Source organism: Syngnathoides biaculeatus, chromosome 7 (assembly GCF_019802595.1).
Source record: "Syngnathoides biaculeatus isolate LvHL_M chromosome 7, ASM1980259v1, whole genome shotgun sequence".
NCBI lineage: Eukaryota > Metazoa > Chordata > Actinopteri > Syngnathiformes > Syngnathidae > Syngnathoides > Syngnathoides biaculeatus.
In genome coordinates this window covers 699,288-720,912 of record NC_084646.1, presented here as the reverse complement: position 1 = coordinate 720,912, position 21,625 = coordinate 699,288, and the positions used below count along the sequence as shown (strand labels likewise).

Sequence of the window (21,625 nt, the reverse complement as noted above, 5' to 3'; positions counted from 1 at the left end):
CTGCCATGATTTCTAAGTGGTAGATCTTGCAGCATAGCAGGGTGTTCAAATGCTTATTTTCTTCACTGTATCTTCTCCCACTTCTTCACTTCGCGGTTGCAGCAGCCAGACTTCCCTTTCCCCAGCCACTTCATCCAGCTCTTCTGGAGTGATCCAGAGGCCTTCCCTGGCCAGCAAAGAGACATAGTTTATCCAGCGTGTCCTGGGGTAGTTCCCAGGGTCTCTTTCCGGTGGGAGGCATCTAGATCAAATGCCCTAATCCACCTAATCTGGCTCTTGTCAATGCGGAAGAGCAGCACCTTGACACTGAGCCTCTCCTGGATGACCGAACATCTCACCCTGTCTCTAACGGAAAGCCTGGACACCCTGTTGAAGAAAATCATTTCGGCCGCTTGATTCACACCTGTTTTTCACAGAATTGAAGACCTCACTGATTGAATGCCACACTGCTATTTTTTTAACACACCCCTTTCAACAAATTACCCAATTGCACAGCCTTAAGAGTATGTACATCACAAATGCTGGGTCTTGTTGATTTTCTGATGATCTAATGCACCTACTAGTAACTTGTTTGACGTAACAATGAAAAAATACTGAAAATGTGGATTCATCTAGTCTTATTGGATTGGTATTATTTGGAACACTGATGTAAATATTTCTGAATTTTGATGGTTCCTTGCCCACTTGACTTGCTGCTTAATGTAATTTTGATTAAAATTGATTCGGTTAGTTGTCAGATAGTTGATCCACAAAGTTTTTCAAGCCCTCAACTTTTTGTTCCAGCCTTGTGGTACTTTTTGCAGAGGCATTAGGCTCCAAGTCTGATTGCTTGTTGGCATGGCTGCCTTACCTTTAACCGCATCATTGGTTTCACATTTTTAAGTTGTCAATTCACCCTTATTGGTGGCTGAATGTTGATCTACCCTTTTGTCGATTATGCCAGCAATCTCATCCTTGAGTGATTCTACTTGTGGAGGGAGGCAATAGCTTCCAAAACAGTTTGGTCACCACTTCGGTCTGTTTACGAGGTCGGTTCGGCATGGTTGTAATTCACTGTGGTTCAAAATGGTAGCGATAAATTCCATTCTTCCAGGTCATGTTGTGTAATCAGGTCAAACCAACATTACAACATGACAGAAATACTGGTTGTTAACTAACTGTAATTACCGTAATTTCTCAAAAATAATGCGCAAATTTTTCCAAAAATATTTTCAAAGTGCATTATATTTAGGTATGGATGAAAAATAAAAAATACAATCACCTTGTATAGAGCTCGTGCACCTACGTCATAAAATCAAGTGACTTATGTTTACGTCGCCATATTGCCAGTCTAACAAAGCATTGTTTAATGCTAAATCGGTTGGAGACGACCCGAACATGTTAGCACGACGGCCAGAGTTTTGTCCGATACCGTTAAACATTTAGAAGCTGATGATAAATGAAGGTACGTGGAAAAACGAGAGACACTTGGCATAGAGGACCCATATTTAATGCCAAAGTCGATGTTTTCGCCCATAAGAAATTGGAGTGTAAATTCGCTTCCTCTTTTCTTGGACAACTGGATATACCCATGTATCTGGTGAGTAAGTCGTCGAGATTTACACAAAGTTTGAAAGCGTACAAAAGTCTAGACACATACAAATACTTCGTTGAAATAAATCCGACATAGTGACGGGTTCACAGCTTGTGAACGCAGAAACGTATTCGGTTTGTTGCGGGTTTCATATAGGTGGGCATGTGTGTTGTGTGGGTGAGACGGACTGCGCATGCGTTTTTGATCAGAAGTGCATGTGAGAGGAAAATGAAAGTTGATTCACAGCGACTGGGAACAGTTGTGTGCAAAAAGAAAATAAAGCGAGTATAATAGCAAGTCAAGGTTCCTTGATTTTACTACTCTTGCCATTGAGCTTCAGACTTGCAACATGAGAAGGGAGTTAACCCCAAGGAGGGGAACCTCGGCCCCAGTGAAGACATCTCCCCTGTGTCTCCCAACCATGGTCAGGCCACCAGTTCATGAACGTTTAACACTGGCAACTACGAAGGGACTTTCTCACGTTGTCTAAGGAGTGGTGAGCGTCGTCTCTTTTCACCAGAATCGGTAAAGTACTTGCTTTATTCACCGGAGTTAAACTAACAAGTGATGGCTTCTGCAACAGGCTACATGTTAACCTTTGCTGGAATCCATCGATCTTTTCAGCTATTATTCAATACAAATATCAATATTTAGATAAATGACCCCTGGTTTTACCCAAACTGCGTTCATTAACTATGATTGGGGGAAAAAAAGAGAACGGGGACTCTGCTCCTCCACACGGAAGCGAATTGCGGCCACACACGCACACGCACGCATGCACGCACACACACACATCTAAACCTCTCTGTGACAGATGTTTTTTTTTTTTTTAAATGCAAATTGTTCAAAAAATAAGTGAACTTAGTTTTACTAATACTCGTAAATTGACAAGAATAATTCCTACCTGAAATGAAGTGAGCACTACACAGGCATGTGTATTTGGTTGGGCACCAGCCATCACGTTTATTTGCTGAAATCAATCGATCTTTTCTGGTCTTTTCAGCTGGTATGGTATAGAATGATCTCTTTGAATATCTGTCTCGTCTGTTGTGATAATCAACAGCACAATAGGTCTCGGGTATTTTAAACATACTCCTCTGGTTCAATGTCTCCCACATTGTCGAGCAGCTCTGTTTGACTGGCGATATGGCGCCGTTAAAATGGTGACTTCACGTGCACGAGCTCTATAGTCGTGCACAGGTAAATAGAGTGGTTAAAAAAAAAGTATACATATACGTTTCGATATGAAATCCGATGTCTTATGTTACACTCAATTAAAATGCTCGCTTTTTAAAAAATGTGCTCATTAGGCTTGTTTCTATGTAGTTTGAGCTCACGTTATTATAGCCACCTGAGTTCTTCTTTTCTTTTCGGCTTGTCCCGTTAAGGGTCGCCACAGCATGTCCTTTTTCCATCTAAGCCTATCTTGTGCATCTTCTTCTCTATTACCCACTCTCCTCATGTCGTCCCTCACAACATCCATGAATCTTTTCTTTGGTATTCCTCTTGATCTTTTGCCTGGCAGCTCCATCCTCAGCACCCTTCCACCAATATACTCACTCTCGTCTCTGAAAGTCCAAACCATCTAAATATGCTCTCTCTAACCATGTCTCCAAAAGATCCAACATTGGCTGTCCCTCTAATGACCTCGTTTCTAATCCTATCCAACCTGTTCACTCCAAGCGAGAACCTCAGCATCTTAATTTCTGGAACCTCCAGTTCTGCTTTGGCAACTGGCCAGTTGTCTCTTCAGTGCCACCGTCCCTACTCCGTACATCATGACCAGCCTTACCAGTGTTTTATAAATTTTGCCCTTCATCCTGGTGGATACTCCTCCGTCACATAGAACACCAGAAACCTTCCGCCCAATGTTCCACCCCACTTGTACCCGTTTCTTCACTTCTTTACCACACTCTCCGTTGCTCCCTATTGTTGACTGGAGCCGAATGTTGGGTGAGAGGCTGCGCTCCGGAACCAAAACTCTTGGGATTCAAAAAAATTTTCCTCACAATGCCATGGATGGCACAGAGGATGACATGCTGTGGGAGGAAGATGGGATGTTCATGATGTGTAAATCACAAGGCTCCGGAAGTGAACCAAGTCATCAATGCTGAGTTCGACAGTGATGCACCAAATGTAGCTACGATTGATATTTTTCAGATTGAAGGTGAGTCAGATGCTTCTTTTGAAGTCTTGGCCAAGGATGTGTCATGTAGAGGATAAACTGCACTATGCACAAATATTTAATGCAAAAAAAATTTTCAAACAGTTTGTTTATTTAAGACTGTAATATGTTATCTACAGTATTAATAAAATGTTATGCCATCATTGAGCATTTATTTTAGTTAGTTGAGGGATTCTGTTCTGATAATTACAGGGACCAGGACAACCGTGTCCTGTGGCCTGTCCTGAGATTATATTACCGCGACATCACCACATGCACAATGATTATTAATAATTGTTGTACAGACAGTTTTTTGAAAAACCCAACTTAATATAAGTACAGATAATTCCCAACATTTTTAGCATATGAGTAGCAGAAAATGAATTGGTGGTGTGCATTCCACATTGTTCGAAGGGTTTTCCTGTTTTTTTAGGTTTTCCTGTTTTTTAGGTTAACTTTGGGGGTGCGTATTATACTTCAGGATGCATTATACTCGAGAAAGTACGGGAAATTACTTCCCCCACACCAAAACCCAAGCGCATGATTCGACAGAACATCAGCATGTGTATGCATAAATTTCAGTGCTCACACAAGCTTTCAAGGCCAATTTATGTTTTGTAGCCTGCTTGTGAGTGGTACTAAAAATACTTGAGCATACCTCGACCATGAACTAACGTCATCTTCGGTCCTAAGCACCGGTGACCACGGCACGTTTTCCCCGATTTTCTTCATAGGACACAATCAGCTCAAGCCACTCTTCTTAGTGTTGCCACAGTAACAAGTGTTTCGCATTTGGGTTGACAAGATAAAGCCAAGAAAAAAAAAAAAAAAAAAAATAAGGATGTGATCGTATGGGAATGCAAGATTTTATTGCAGTAGTGTGTGACTGGAAGTTTTTCTTGTACTGTATTTTCACAACCAGCCTTAGTTGCTGGCGCAATTTCAGTATTTAACACTGAATTATTGGGCGCAGGCATTGTGGCGCTCATGAGACAGTGAAGCACGATTATACCTATATTTTTCCAAGCAGGAGAAAAAGTTTATACTTCCCACCCACTACGATTGGTGATAGAAAAGTTATGAGAGAGTGCAGTCTGCAAATAGAGGATGCGATCTATGGACTTTTCCCTGTATTTTGCACCAGCAGGCTTTGTGTTGCAAGTAATTAAAAATGGATAATGTCGTGAAGGTGGTCATCAAAACTGTTAATTTAATCCAATCCAGAAGTGTTAATCACTGTCAGTTTGACAGCGTTCTCAGGGAGAAAGACCACCTTTATGACCTGCCATACCACACTGAGGTAAGGAGGTTAAGCCAAGGTGCTGTGCTGAGTCCTTTCTTTGGATTTACGAGAAGAAATTATACAGTTATTGGAAGAAAAGGGACAACCAGTTTTACAATTTCATTCCGTAGAATAGATGGAGGACCTTGCATTTATGGTGGATGTTACAAAGCACCTACATAACTCGAACAAACAGCTGCTAAGGGTGCAACAAAGTTGTTACTCAATATTATTACAGTATGGTCTTCTAGCACTTGCTTGTTATTTTTCTATATATTTCTGCCCAAGAAAGGACTCCCTGGTATTGTTTTGTGATATACTTATGTGACTAACTGAGGCGTTATGTGATTTTGGTTGTTTTGTGGTTTCTTTTTCCTCAGAATTAAAAAAAAAAAAACACTTGAAATGTTTTTTGAGAAAGGCTTTATGATTAATAGTGATGTTGTGCTCGCATTATTTTGAATTATATTAAAACAAAGAAAACAATCATGAAGTTTTTTTGTACACTTAATGAATTACTTGAACAGCTTTGTAAAGACTGTTGACTTTTGATCTTGTTTTGGACATGATGTGCAAATCGTCATGTTCTGGATTTTATACACTGAGAAAACAAGTAGTTCTTTGAAATAATACAAAATACATACTGCACAATGGGATAAATGAGTGTTGTTTTTTGGGTTTTTTTTGCACGTGTTTCTGCAGATAAAGCTCAGCTGTGTTTGTTTGGATCCTCAAAGAATGGCTTTGGATTCCATGACAGTGACCTTGACATTTGTATGACCCTTGAAGGCCATGAGACTGCTGAGGTAGGCATGGTTACCCTTACCAAAGGATTCTTAATTTTGTGATTAGAGATGCCTCTTTAATATTCATTTCTTAATTGTATTATCTTTACAGAAGCTGAACTGTAAGGAGATCATCGAAAACCTTGCAAAAGTACTAAAGAATCATGCAGGTCAATGAATATTTATCTATCCACGGTTTGAGTTTCCTGCTGCACTTTTTTTACCGATCCACCAATAACACTTGTCAAAAAGTCTGCCAATCACAAACCATTTAGGTGGTGAAACTCATCCATCCTTCCATCCATTTTCTGACCTGCTTATCCTCATGAGGGTCGCGCAGCCCTATCCCTGCTGTCATTGGGCAGGAGGGAGGGTACACCCTGAACTGGTTGCCACCCAATCGCAGGGCACATGGAGACAACTGTTGCACTCACATTCACACTTGGGAATAATATAGAGTCTCAAATTAATGCATAATTTTGGAATGTGGGAGGAAACTGGAGTGCCTGGGAAAAACCCACGCAGGCACAGAACATGCAAACTCCACAAAGTTAGGGCCGGGGTTTTAACCCCGGTCCTAAGAACTGTGAGTCCAACGGTCTCCCACTGCCTCACCATTCCAACTGAAACTCAAAAAGCAATATCTATAGTAGTTAGGTGTAGTAGGACAAAAACAGAGCCTCCGCATAGCATGATTGAGCGTGACTTTGTTAAAATAAATAACAAAACAAAAGGACATTGATCTGTGAACATGGTGAGGTCCAGGATGGCAGCTAAAGCCTTACATATTTTACTGACAGTACCATCATTACACATTATTGCATTTTTACAAGGCAAGCAAGTTATATTCACAATATTCTTCTCTGATGGAAGCTCCCCCCCCCCCCCCCAAGAATTCAGTAGTAACCTATGATGTCATTCATTGTCAATTTATGCCAATATTTAGGCCAGGAAAGATTTTTTAGTTGTTGACTTTCCAGTATTGTGTTGGGCCTACATAAAGAAATATAGATTCTGGTGTTATTATTTTTTAACTAACTTCCCTCCGAAAGATTGCATGCGAAATTGCAATCAGAATATTTAACTCCTCGCAACCTCACAATTAGAAAATTCTCCCTACTCGTTCAGCCTTAGTCCTGGTTGATGACTAGGTAGTTTTATTTGGATCTGCATTTTGGAAAGCTTATTGGCTTCCCAGTGACAGACTGGCTCTGTGTGACAAAAAGTTTAGCCACATTAAAGACAATTCATCCATCCATCCCATCCATCCATTTTCTACCGCTTTTCCCGGTCGGGTCGCGGGGGGAAGTAGGTTCAGCAGGGATACCCAGACTTCCCTTTCCCCAGCCACTTCTTCCAGCTCTTCTGGAGGAATCCCGAGGCGTTCCCAAGACAGCTAAGAGACATAGTCTCTTTAGTGTGTCCTGGGTCGTCCCCCCGGTCTCTTTCCGGTGGGATATGTCCGGAACACCTTACCAGGAAGTCGTCCAGTAGGCATCCGAATAAGATGCCCCAGCCACCTCATCGGGCTCCTCTCAATGCGGAGGAGCAGTGGCTCGACACTGAGCCCCTCCCAGATGACCGAGCTTCTCACCCTATCTCTAAGGGAGAGCCCGGACACCCTGCGGAGGAAACTCATTTTGGCTGCTTGTATCCGGGATCTTGTTCTTTTGGTCACGATCCACAGCTCGTGCCCATAGGTGAGGGCAGGAACGTAGATCGACCGGTAAATTGAGAGCTTCGCCTTTCGACTTAGCTCCCTCTTTACCACAACGGACCGATACAAAGTCCGCATCATTGCAGACGCTGCACCGATCCGTCTGTCGATCTCATGAACAAGACCCCAAGATATTTGAAATCCTCCACTTGGGGCCGGATCTCATCCCTGACCTGGAGAGGGTACGCCACCCTTTTCCGACTGAGGACAATGGTCTCAGATTTGGAGGTGCTGATTCTCATCAAAGCCGCTTTGCACTCGGCTGTTAACCTCTCCAGTGAGAGTTGGAGATCATGGCTTGATGAAGCCAACAGAACCACATCAGTCACTCACTTTTGAAAAATGTACAGGTGTGGTCAGTCATGCCCGCAGATATAAAGTTGCGGGTGTATGTTCTGTTTGTAATTTTGAGTGTACCACTTTAAGAGCGGAGGGGGGGGGGCGATATAAGGTAAATTAGGAAGTAGAAGTAGGCTGAGTAGCAGCTCGTTAGAGACCGTGCGCTTCCGTGTTTAAAAAAAAAAATGACGTCAGGCTGTGGTTCTCTGTGCCTACTCTGTTTTCATGTGCGCTCAGTGTGTGTGACAACTACACAATTGGGCAGTGGCACATCTTAAAGGGAATATTGTTCAAGACTGCACAAAATAAGTGACGTCTTTCAATATCTATGTATTTCTACTTGTGACAAATTTTACACACATTTTTCGTGCTCCGGGCAAATCTCATCCACCCCCGGGGCCCTGCCACCAAGGAGCTTTTTAACCACCTTGGTGACCTCAACCCCAGAGATAGAAGAGCCCGCCACAGAGCACCCAGACTCAGCTTCCTCATGGGAAGGCATGTTGGTGGTATTGAGAAGGTTTTCAAAGTATTCTCCCTACCGACTCACAAGATCCCAACGACACGTTTGAGCCTGCCATGTCTGACCGGCATCTTCCCCCACCATCGGAGCCAACTCACCACCAGTTGACAGCTCCGCCCCTCTCTTCACCCGAGTGTCCAAGACATGTGGTCGCAAGTCAGATGAAACAACCACAAAGTCGATTATCAAACTAAGACCTAGAGTGTCCTAGTGTCAGGTGGTTATATGGACACCCTTATTCCTGAACATGGTATTCATTATGGACAATACATGATGAGCACAGAAGTCTAGTAACAGAACACCACTCGGGTTCTGATCGAGAGGCTGTTGTCACTGTCATTGCCCACGTGGATATTGAAGTCTCCCAGCAAAATGATGGAGTCCCAAAGGGGGAGCGCTCTCCAGCACTCCCAAAAAGGTCGGTACTCTGAACTGCTGTTTGGTGCATCAGTACAAACAACGGACCCGTCCCCTTACCTGAATGTGGAGAGAGGCTCCCCTCTCATACACTGGGGTAAATCACATTGTACAGGGCCCAAGCCGGGGGCAATAAGTATACCCATACCTGCTCGACGTCTCTCACTGTGGTAACTCCAGAGTGGAACAGAGTCCAAACCCTCTAAAGAGGAGTGGTGCCAGAGCCCAAGCATAGAGGCAAGTCCAACTATACCAAGTCGAAACTTCTCGACTTCACGCACCAACTCTGGCTTCTTCCCTGCCAAATAGGTGACATTCTATGTCCCTAGAGCTAGTTTCTGTAGCTGAGGATCGGATCGCCAAGTCCTCCCACCCCCATTCATAGACCACCGCCCAGCTCAGATTGCACCCGACACCTGTGGCCCCTCTCACAGGTGGTGAGCCCATGGTAAGGGAGACCCATGCTGTTCCTGGCTAAGTCCCATTTGTGCAGGCCTTGCCACCAGGCGCTCGCCTTTGAGCCCCACCTCCAGGCCTGGCTTCAGAGGGCAGGCCCCAATTTTTGTACTCGCCATTGAGGTTTTGGAGTTGTACAATGTCTGGTCCCTCACCTAGGACCTTTTTGCCATGGATAACCCTAGCAGGGGCATGAAGCCCCAGACAACTTTGCTCCCAGGATCATCGGGATACACTGATTTCCCATAATGAAAATTCTCCATACAAACGGCTCAATCATAACAAATGAAAAAAATGCGCTGAATTTGAAGTTTATTTCATTTTATTTATTTCACAGGAGTGGAATACTCCTCTTTCCGCCCAGATCAGAAGTAAATTTTCATGTTCACCGTGAATCAAAATATTTCAGGCTGTGCTCGGTCTGCATATTCTCTTGACGTAAATGGGTCATCGTTTATGCATGTAAATGTGGCGTCTCTTGACCACCATATGTATTGAGCAAAGATCTTGTTTTTGACTACTTACACTCTGTTCTGATGTCTGGTGCATATGCACAAACAGCAGTCAGGACCCGTCCCGCCACCCAAATGCGAAGGCTACCCTCTCGTCCACTGGGGTGAACCCTAATGTACAGGTGCTCACCTGCTGACAGGGGCTCACCTGCCACATCTCCTCGCAAACTCTCGTCATGGGCAACTCAAGAGTGGAAGAGAGTCAGGAGGATTGGTACCACACCCCATTCTGTATGTGGAGCTGAGTCTGAGTACAGTCCTGTGAAAAAGTATTTTCCCACTCCTGGTCCTTTTTTTTTTTTTTTTTTTGTGGTCATCTATCACATTCTCAAAGGTTTCAAATCATCAAACCAATTGTAATATTACTCAGAGACAACCCAATGAAACACAAAATGCAGTTTTCAAACAACAATTAAATTTTTTAAGGCACAAAAAAATCCAAACCTTTCTGAATTTTTGTGAAGTAATTGACCCCCCCCCCTTTTTTTTTAAATCAGTCACTGTGACTAACCACAATTTTAGGAACGCTTTCAATTTCACAAACTACAACTATACCTGATTACCACCATGCTTGTTGAATCAAGAAATCACTTAAATATAATCTGTCAGAGAACATAAGGTAGGCTACAAGAGATCAAGGAATGATGCGTTATGCCACAATCCCAAAAAATTCTAGAAGCAATGAGGAAAAAAGTGATTAAAATCCATCAGTCTGTACAAGGTTACAATGCAATTTCCAAGGCTTTAGGGCTCCAGTGAATTACTGTCTGAGCCATTATCCTCAAATGGAAAAAACTGGCAAACCATCCCAGGACTGGACGACTAATTGTGATGACACCTCATCCAGGTAGTCACTAAAGAACCTTGAATAACATCTAAAAACATGCAGGCCTCACTGGCTTCAGTTAAGGTCAGTATTCATGACTCTACCATGAGAAAGACACTGACCAAAAATGGCATCCATGGGAGAGTTCCCAGGTTAAAACCCCCGCTGTCACCAGAATATAAAGGCTTGTCTCACATTTACCAAAAAACATCTTGATGATCTTCAAGACTTTTGGAGAAACATTCTGTGGGCTGACAAGTCAAAATTGAACATTTTGGAAGGTGTGCAGCCCGTTACATCTGGCGTAAAAATAGCACAGTATTTGAGAAAAAGAACATTCTGCCAACAGTAAAGCGTGGTTGTTAGGTTTGTCACCTAATTTAGTGGATTAAATGCACAAGAAACAGGGACAATAAATCATCTTTCTGATCAGGAGGAGGTGAGAGACAGGCCAGTTACAGTCAGTCAAACACGTTCTGAAGCAGCCTCCCACGTACTCTATTTCTGAAAACAGAAAACATCAAAAGGAGGGGTGAACAAGCAAGTGAACAAAGGCGCATTCTTTGATAATGATGTGTGTGCGTTGATGAAGTTGTCCTTGGCCACTTCTCGGAAGATAAGGAGTAAACTGGTGCACCTGTGTGTGGGGGCTCGTCCTGTGAACAGGACTCTTCCAAAGAAGGATACTTTGTCTGGCTGCATTCCTTTGTGCAAGGAATCTTCAAAACAAGGATGTTACTTTGCCTTTGTTGCAAGTCCATAATAAATATATTAACAATAATTTTTACATTTCCCTCCTGTTTGTGTATTTGCACAAATTCTTTTAACATCTAGCAACTTCTTCGAATGAATACACGCAGACTCGAAAAAAAAATGTTTTTACTCATCTGGATCAGGAAACAAGTCAGGTAAGATTAATGGAAAATCATCGTTGTCACTGTCATTCTTCATCATTGTAAGATACATCTCCGCCAACTCTTCGTTCGTGGGTGACATAACAGTGTTAAGTTCCACACTTAGAGGACGCAGACAAGGAATACAACAACATCCACACAAGGTTAAAATTGCTGCAAAAACTGATACCGAATTTGAGGAAAACGGGGCTTTGTGTCTTTCAAAGGCATTTATACCGGTCTCTCACACACAGAGGTATCAATACCGGAATGAGCTGTTCAGGGTTCGAAGCCCCTCGGAAGCATGACTCCGAAGCTGTGTGTTGGCTTTCACTGCTCAGCATTGTTCTCTGACCGTAGCACAGAGTTCTCCTCTCTCACCCAACAGGTCAACAGCGACTCTGCTTTGGAATGCCATAAATGAGCAGATAACTGTTCACACACAGTTTCAAACCTTTTCTGTGTCCAATTGCCCAATTCTTATACATTGTAATGAATGTAGTTGATTGTCTACGTTTTTGTTGGTTGTACACCAACATCCTGAAGTCTCAAATCCTGCTGCCAATTGATGAGCCAATTTAGACTCACTTGGGACATCAGTGGCATCGATGTATGTTAAAACACTTTTGTCGTTCCCATACCACTCCTTTTTAGTCTATGCCAGTGCTCGGGTAAAACTGCATATACAATAGATGTTAATTTATAAACAGACAGGATGAACAGACAAATGGCAAAAATAAAGTTAGTAAAGTATGGTAATCTGTTACTTTTTTTTTTTTTTTAATCAAAATGACTTACTTCTGCACCACCATGAGATGTCTCAATCAGAAAATGGTTTTACACATCAATGCTGATAAATTTGTTTGTGGTTCCAATACATTTGATGCACATTAAGTGTATACACAGAATCCCTTCTTTTTTTACATTCTTTATCAGGTACTGTTCCACACAAATTAAATTTTCTTAGCCGCTTATCCTCATAAGGGTCACGGGAGCGCTGGAGCATATCCCAGCTGTCATCGGGCAGGAGGCAGGGTACACCCTGAACTGGTTGCCTGCCAATCGCAGGGGACATCGAGACAGACGACAGTCGCACTCACAATCACATATTTTAGAGTGTCCAATTAATGTTACATGTTTTTAGGATGTGGGAGGAAACCGGAGTGCTCGAAGGAAACCCACGCAGGCACTGGGAGAACATGGAATTCCACACAGGCTTAGCAGGGATAGAACCCCGGTCCTCAGAACTGTGAGGCCAAAGCCTAACAGCTGCTGCACCATGGCGCCTTTGTTCTACCATAAGAAACCAATTATTATTTTGTCCGGAAATGCCTGTTGCAATTTGAAACCAATTTTCTACATCTATTTTAGTGTTTAAATAAGCAGTCAATCCCTTTTAACCTCGAAACTGTCACAAAGGCAGGTTATGGTAGTTTGGGACCTGCACAAATATACACAGGGAAATTAAGGATTATTGGAAGACACATAAGTTCCATTCGTAGGGACACATTTTGTAACACTTGCAGCCTTATTATGCAGCCTTATTATTGTCACAAGAATGTGGTTTTACATTTACAGATCTATCGTGTCATTTTAATGAACTCATTTTTTTTGTATGTAGTTATCCAATTTGTTTTCTGGGACTTTGAATGGTTCCCACAGGTACCACTTGAACAGAAATATTAAAATAACGGATAGCGTTTTCATCCAACACCCAACAGTAAAAGTAAACTGTTTGGATGCCATTATGATAGCAGACTCACTCTCCTAAATGCCTTGGTCAGGTTGTTTTCTTCACGGGATTGAGATGGAAGGGTTCAAAATACCACTACCCCCTGTGCACCCGCACTACAGCGAACTTGGCAGTGGGAATGAGACCTTACAAATATCCAATAAAACAAATTAGTTTAAACAATAGTTTCAAGATCAATAACCTTCTTAGAATGAGACAAATTAACTCAAGTAGTCCTTTCTGGTAGTTTGGAAAGAGTTCGATCCATTTTGAAAAGGCATCTACGATGACCAAACTTTTTTTTTTTCCCTTCGCTTTGGTTTAATTCAATAAAGTCCATATGGATAGTTTTTAAACGAATATTGTGGTGTAGGGAACCGTCCTCTACATTAGCTCAAAAAACCTTGTTGATTATGTCTTGCACATGTCCTACAAACATTTTTTCGACTTAGAATTGAAGTCATAAATTGTATAATGTTGATGTATCGACTCATATCCCTCCAGTTTGAGATATGTGAAAAAATCATAGCTTAAAATGGCCACCTATTTATATAAATTTCTTTTGGTAGGATAGGTTTGTTGTTTGGTCATAGATAAATGTTGGTTTCTAATCTTGCGCAATCTTAATGTGTCTTGTCTAGATTTGTGGCTCTGTCAATTATCATAATTGGAGGTGGGGTTTTTTCAATGCAGCTTAATTGAGTTTTCTGTCAGTGAAAGCATTACCCAATGAAATCATATTTTTGATGTATGTGTGAGACATCTGCACACAGTAACAGGTTTTTTTTTGCAGTTGTATTGCATTTAGTAAATCAACTAACAATTTTGCATGTGTTACTTTGGCTGTGGATGAATTTATCCCCCTATTTTTTTCTAGTTCTGCATAAAAACGTCTGTCTATACCATGCATTCTCTTAGATGAGCCATCTACAAATACCACTTCTTTCTAAAGGCTGTTCACTCAGGCAACCTCTGCTTTTGGCTCATATTTCTGCTAACTTTTGACAATCATGTTTTTCACCATCCTCATGACGTGGTAAACATTACTGCTGGGTTCAATGTCGCATGTTTATCTCCAAAAGCAATACATGGATTGCCTTTGGTACTCTTAGAATCAGAGGATGGAACAATACGATGGTTGAACTTGTTTCTACACCAATAGATGTCACAATAACTGCTCTTACACACTGGGATAATGGACATGCTCCTCTGAGTCTCTATGTTGTTACACAAAAATTGAGGTCAGAAAATGACCTTTACAATCTACTATCTGCATGAAGGATTTGCTATAATCTGACACTAGTTCCTTCATTTTGTCACAGAAAGCACTTTCTGATTCTTCTGGCCATTTTAAAAATTGTGTCATTTTGAGGTCTTCCTCACATTAATTTGGACAAAGACGCAGTTATTATTGCATAATTTGTTTGTGGTTTTGGTGCATTAAGTATAACTTTTTTTTGTCATCTAAAATTGTTCTTCCTACACTAAGGTTGTGTCCTAAGTTCTTAACACTTGTTGTTTACAAATTTGAACTTTGTTTTTGCTAACCTTGTCCCACTCCTGTGCTAAATGTTTTAACAATGCTATTGTATCACTTTTGCAAGTTTCCTTGTGGGGTGATGCATGCAAAACATCATCTACATAAAGTACAATTTGATTGCCACTCGATAGTTCAAATATGGACATACTAGCTGCCATAACTTGTGAATAAATTGTTGGCTTTTCAAAGTACACTTGAAGTAACTGGTAAATGTGTATTTTTTTGCCTGTCAATGCAACTCAATCCACTACTGTAAAAACTTTTGCATCTAGTCTTAATGAATTTAGCAATGTGTATGTTTGTATGGGACACAAGGTGTCCGCTGTGTTTTAGGGGCATTTACTGCTTGTCGGTCTTGAACTGTTCTCCCACCTCCAGATGGGGGCGCCTTTTTTTATTGGGAAAAATCGGCGTGTTGCAGGGAGAATCTGGACATTCAATTATTACCCCTGCAGCAACTAATGACTCAATAACTGCCTTTATGCTGTCTATTGCATCTGGTTTTAATGGATATTGTTTCATCAATAGCCTATATTCTGTTTTTGGTCAAATTGTACAGGTTGTACTCCCCTAATGAGTCCCACGTCTGGTAGTCCTATCGACCATATGCATTCTGGGACTTCTTTTAAAAATGTTGAGTCAATACTGGGTCACTTTTGATGAAAGTGACGGCCTGCACTAACCTGTACTTTTCAAAATTTCCTCATTTAGTTTCCAATTAGTTGCTGTTCAGCCTCTTTTGACGAAACCTCACAGCCGCTCCCAGTGTGTCATATGGTTTAAACAGTGACACGTGGCAACGTTAAGCCCTTGTAGAGGTCTTTCAAGTCCTGTGGGAGTCTGACCCATGCGGCTGCCATTCCCAGATTATCTGAATACAGATAAATTGCTTTTTTTTTGGAAGTACTTGTTAAGTTTGTTTTCAAAATGAAAATCTGTGGCTGGAGTCTTTTTGTACTACATTGTTACATGAAGAAAATCTTCATTAATTTTCTCCTGTTGTTTTGTTAGGTAATGATCTGCCTTTTGCACCTGTGTCCTTCCCATAAAAAGTGGTGGTTTGTTTGCCATGTCTAGTGAGTAATAAAGGAGGGACTCACCAAAACCCTGTATTACGCACGAGTCTGACTCTGTTATCTCATTTTGCCTTTTTTACAACCATGTTGCCCTCGGCCGTTGGCAACAGTGCCAGTCCCAGCATGCACAAGCCATCCTTCGCAGCAAATTCACAGGACAATTTGGAACTTCAAAGACAGAAAGTCTACAAGACTTCCCTCGTGGATCTTGTATCCACGCTGGAGCCAACTCTACTGTGAGCCCTAATTGTGAGCCCTAATTGTCCATTTGCCGATCTGACAACTGACAACTGCTTGACTTTCTGACTGTTTAGAGCCAGGATTTTTTTCTTTGCATGGTGTTCTGCAAGCTCCTGTGTCGGTTTACAATTTACCAAGAGTGTTATTATTGGTCTCTCTGTCTCCAAGGAGAAGAGCTCCTGAAAATGTATTTCCACTTCCTGTTTTTTTTTAACTGTAAGTCCGTGTTTGTCCCTGTTGTTTTTGGGGAGATGAAGGGCACAGTCACGCCTGTGTGTCATGTGATGCAATTCTATTATTTTCAGTGCAGTCACGTGAAATATGGCCCTTTTTGCCACAACACCAACATTCAGAGTTGTCAAAAACTCTGCCTTTGCCTCGAGGCACCCCGCCTTCTTTTCCTGCGGGTGCCTCTGCCTCTTCCTTGATAATAGATTTCACTTGGTAGTTCCTGATAAAAAAAACAGCAGTGCATCTTTGTTTCTTTCTTTCTTTTAGAATTTTCTCCATGAATAACATATTCCTCCAATGATCCAGTGGGCAGATCAATGTAATGTTTGATTACCCATCTTTGGATAAAATTCTTTGATCCAGCAGGTATGGCATTTTTAAGTTGTTGCTGGAACGGGCCATTTACGTCCGCGTTTTCTTGGACACCACTATGTATTTTAAAGGTGGTATTCATCCTGACTCTGTAGTCGTAAAAGGATTCTTCCTCTTTTTGTCTTTTTCTGGCTATTTTGGTGAAATTTGCTCTTTGCCTGAAACACTGATCTGGGCTTTGTGATTCGAATAATTTCCAATCCTTGCAAGTTAAATTGTCCCTTTCCTTTTTTTTACAAATATGTTTCCCCATTTTGCAAACTTGGAGCCGACATACTACATCTACGGCGTACTACGGTTGGCATTTTGGATTAGACAGGGTGACTGTTCAATACCCTTGTTTGGTATTCCTCACGCTTCTACCCAGAAGGGCGGAGGAATCTTGCCTGTGCTTCCAAACAAGTCGTCACTTACAATACTGTCTTTCAAACACTCGTTTATACAATCACACATGCTTAATACTGCGGTGTTATTATTTTATACAGAAGGTATTTTATTTAACTCGGAAATTAAGTACATACACAAGTCCACCCTCATTTATTTCCACGGAATTTAAGTGCGCAACACGAGTCCACCCTCGTGACTTTTTACGGAATTTGTTGGACTTCGCCGTCCTTCAGCTTGCCATGGACACAGTACCTTCGTGTAGACTGTGACAGTATCTTCGCGCAGATTTCACAGTGAAGAAAATAAGTATTTGAACACCCTGCTATATTGCAAGTTCTCCCACTTAGAAATCATGGAGGGGTCTAAAATTTTCATCGAAGGTGCATGTCTACCATGAGAGAGATAATCTTAAAAGAAAAGTCCAAAAATCACAATATATGTTTTTTTTAACAATTTATTTGTGTGATACAGCTGTAAAAAAGTATTTGAACAGCTATCACCTAGAATTCTGACCCTCCCTAGCCCGCCTTTAAAAGTCCACCTCCACTCCATGTACTATCCTGAATCAGATGCACCTGTGTAAGGTCGTTAGCCACATACCTGTCCACCCCATACAATCAGTTCGACTCAAACTTGTAACTTGGCCAAGACCGAAGAGCTGTCCAAAGACACCATAGACAAAATTGTACAAGGCAACACAGCTGGAAGGGGCTTCGGAGAAATTGCCAAGCAGCTTGGTGGAAAAAAGGTCCAGGTCTGTTGGAGCAATCATTAGAAAATGGAAGAAGATAAACATGACGGTCAATCTCAATTGGAGTGTAGTAGCCCCATGCAAGATATCACCTCGTGGGGTCTCAATGATCATTAGAAAGGTGAGGAATCAGCCCAGAACTACACGACAGGACTTGGTCAATGACCTGAAATGAGCGGGGATCACCGTTTCCAAGGTGACTGTCGGTCATACACTAAGACATCATGGTTTGAAATCATGCATGGCATGGAAGGTTCCCATGCTTAAACCAGCACATGTCAAAGCCGATCTTAAGTTTGCCAATGACCATTTGGATGATACAGAGGAGTCATGGGAGAAAGTTTTGTGGTCAGATGAGACAAAAATTGAACTTTTTGGTCATAATTCCACTAACTGTGTTTGGAGGAAGACAAATGATGAGTTCCACCCCAAGAATACCATCCCTACTGTGAAGCATGGTGGTGGTAGCTTTGGGGGTGTTTTTCTGCACATGGGACAGGACGACTGCACTGTATTAAGGAAAGGATGACCGCAGCAACGTGTGAGATTTTGGGGAACAACCTCTTTCCCTCAGTCAGAGCATTGAAGATGGGTCGTGGCTGGGTCTTTCAACATGACAATGACCCGAAGCACACAGCCAGGAAAACCAAGGAGTGGCTCCGTAAGAAGCTTACCAAGGTTCTGGCGTGGCGTAGCTAGTCTGCAGACCTAAACCCAATACAAAATCCATGGAGGGCTCTGAAACTCTTTCTCAGCGACAGCCCAGAAACCTGTCTGATCTAGAGAAGATCTGTGTGGAAGAGTTTGCCAAAATGCCTCTTGCAGTGTGTGCAAACCTGGTGAACAACTACAGGAAACGTTTGACCTCTGTAATTGTAAACAAAGGGTATTGAACCAAATATTGCCATTGGTTTTCTCAAGTGTTCAAATACTTATTTGTAGCTGTATCAAACAAATAAATCTTTGAAAAATCATACATTGTGATTTCTGGATTTTTCTATTTAGTTTATATCTCTCACATTGGACATGTACTTAAGATGAAAATTTCAGACCCCTCCATGATTTCCAAATGGGAGAACATGCAATGTAGCAGGGTGTTCAAACACTTATTTTCTTACTGTATGTCGACACTCTTTTAATACCCCATAAGAAAATAGTTCTTACCAAGACGTCTTCTTGTCCCTTGGATTTCCTTCAACCCTCAGATCGCAGTTAAAGAGAGTTCGAGGACCAGTCCCTTAACGAGTCTGTGTTGCCATGGCACGGTCTTCCTGGAGGTCCGCTCTGAAGGTGGGATCCTCAGGTATCTTGGAATCCGGCTCGAAGGACAAAGAAAATGTTAGGTTTGTCACCTAATTTCTGGACTAAATGCACAAGAAACCGGGACAAGAAATAGTCTTTCTGATCAGGAGTACATGAGAGACAGGCCACTTACAGTCTCCAAACACATTCTGAACCAGCCTCTCATGTACTCTTTCTTTATTTCCGAAAACACAAAAGGTCAAAAGGTGGGGTGAGCAAGCAACTGAACAAAGGCACATTCTTTGATAATGATGTGTGCGCATTGATGAAGTTTTACTCGGCCACTTCTTGGAAGATAAGGAGTAGACTGGTGCACCTTTGTGTGCGGGGCTTGTCCTGTGAACAAGACTCTTCCAACCAAGGATGATAATTTATCTGGCTGCATTTCTGCGTGCAAGGAATCTTTGAAACAATGGATTATACTTTGGCTTTGTTGCAAGTCCATAATAAATATATTAACAATAATTCTAACAATGGTGGTGGCAGTGTGATGATCTGAGGATGGTTTGCTGCTTCAGGATAGAACAATGAATTCTGCTGTGCACCAGAAAATCCTGAAGCAGAACATTCGGACATCAGTTTGTGCACGCAAACGCAAGCGCTCTTTGAGCAAAGATCTGAAACATACAAAGAGCATGTCCAGCTCTGAATGGCTTAAAAAAAAAATAAAGAGGTTTTGGAGTGGTCAAGTCAAAGACCAGATTTAAATCCAATTGAGATGCTGTGGTGTGTCCTAAAACAGGCAGTTAATGCTAGAAAACCCTCCAATGTGGTGAAGATGAAACAATTCTGGAAAGAGGTTTGGAGCAAAATTCCTTCACAGTGATGGGAAAGACTCATCCCCAATTATCACAATGGTTGATTTAAGTTATTGCTGCCAAAGGTAGCAGAAATCGTTATTAGTTCAGGGGGTAATAACATTTTGACAAAGGGTCAGAAAGGTTTAGATATTTTTTGTGGCCTGAATTGAATTGTTTGAAAATTTTATTTTGTATTTCCTTGGGTTGTCTGAGTGATATTAAGATTTGTAGGATGATTTGAAATCTTTGTGTCTGGTATATATGCAAAAAAAAAAAAAAAATCAGGAAGGGCGTGAATACTTTATCATGGCACATCTAGTTAGAACTTGTATCTCTCACACCTGCTGGGGCTCTTTCCCTGGCAGAGAGTTGATTCTCCACGGCCCTTGAGCCAGCTTCTGAAGCAAGGGATTGAATTGCCAAGCTCCCTGCCAATGGACCCACTGATGCAGGTCCAGAAACCATTTGCCAAAGGGGGGGACCCTGGTGACCTGTGTCCAGGCAAGGAAAAATGTTTTAATGAATTGTTGGTCATCATTGGGTTTTTGCAGCTGTGCTTTCTCTGGTCCCTCACTTAGGATCTGTTTGTCATGGGTCACCCTGCCAGGGCCATTAAGCCCCAGACAATTTAGCTCCTCGGATCTTTAGGACACACAAAACCCCCTATTCCCTCCCGCCTGAAATCTGGAACAATCATCCCACGGATGTGTCTCTCTCTCACCATCTCCAGCCCTTTCTGGCCACATCTCCACAAATCCTTTTTTTATTTCCTTTGTACGGTCTGAAACGTAACAAGCACGAGTCAATTGTAATGTGCCTTTTTGTAGCATCATATTGTTCAACCATTATAAGCATAGCAAAAGAGCATTAAAAGCAAAATAAGAGAGCAAATATGAGAACTTTTTTTTAATGCGTTTTTTTTATGTTTGTTTATGTAGTGTGCCACTGACTCATTCGCGCCATAACGACGCCACAAAAATATAACTTATGCCATCTTTGATCATATCCAGAAGTTTTACTTTTTCACCGGTCTTCATCTTCCTCATCGTCACTGGGCCGTTTTTCTGCAATCCACTGTCCACGTAGCGAACGCAACTCCCAAGCGTGAAGTAGAGGGGGGTTACTGCTTTTGATTGATTTGATTGGATTTAACCACTGTGTGCACCTGATTTTGTAGAAATTCCTCGGGATTATATAATCGTATTTGGTGACATCAACACCCACAAGGCTCAAGTTATAACTGAAACTGTGGATTAATCACCAACACAGTGCTTGTAACTTAATGAGTCTGACTTGATGTGTTCTTCAAATTTGCCCCAACACAAGGTCTGAGGAACATCTTGCCCATTACTACAGCAAAAGTGCCTATCGTGAAGTTTGAACACAGGCAGAGCGGTTTGGAGGGAGACATTAGTCTCTATAATACTCTGGTGAGTGACAGAAGCCTGATCTTGAAGGGTTCCATTATTTTTGTAAAGAAACTATTCTAAAATTTGGGTCCCTAATTTGTGATAGGCTCAACACAACACCAGAATGCTGGCTATGTATGCAGCCCTGGATGAACGTGTGCAGTTCCTGGGATATATGATGAAAGTCTTCGCAAAGGTATCGTATCGCAGAAATCCTTAGTCTAACTGATTAAGGATACAATTAATTAAAAAATACATAGTGAATAAAATAACTTATTTTAGGTCCCTCAATGCATAC

The 21,625-nt window shown here is 41.8% G+C and overlaps 1 protein-coding gene across 12 annotated transcripts in view; it reads left to right on the top strand.

Moving 5' to 3' along the window:
* Window positions 1–21,625, top strand: part of tut4 (terminal uridylyl transferase 4) — a 236,501-nt gene that overhangs the window by 156,153 nt on the left and 58,723 nt on the right. For all 12 annotated transcript variants that reach the window (XM_061825505.1, XM_061825503.1, XM_061825506.1 and 9 more), the window contains 4 exons: window positions 5,722–5,825; window positions 5,917–5,974; window positions 21,245–21,348; window positions 21,434–21,523. In XM_061825505.1, the coding sequence (XP_061681489.1) occupies window positions 5,722–5,825; window positions 5,917–5,974; window positions 21,245–21,348; window positions 21,434–21,523 (356 nt within the window). The remainder of the gene's footprint in view (window positions 1–5,721; window positions 5,826–5,916; window positions 5,975–21,244; window positions 21,349–21,433; window positions 21,524–21,625) is intronic.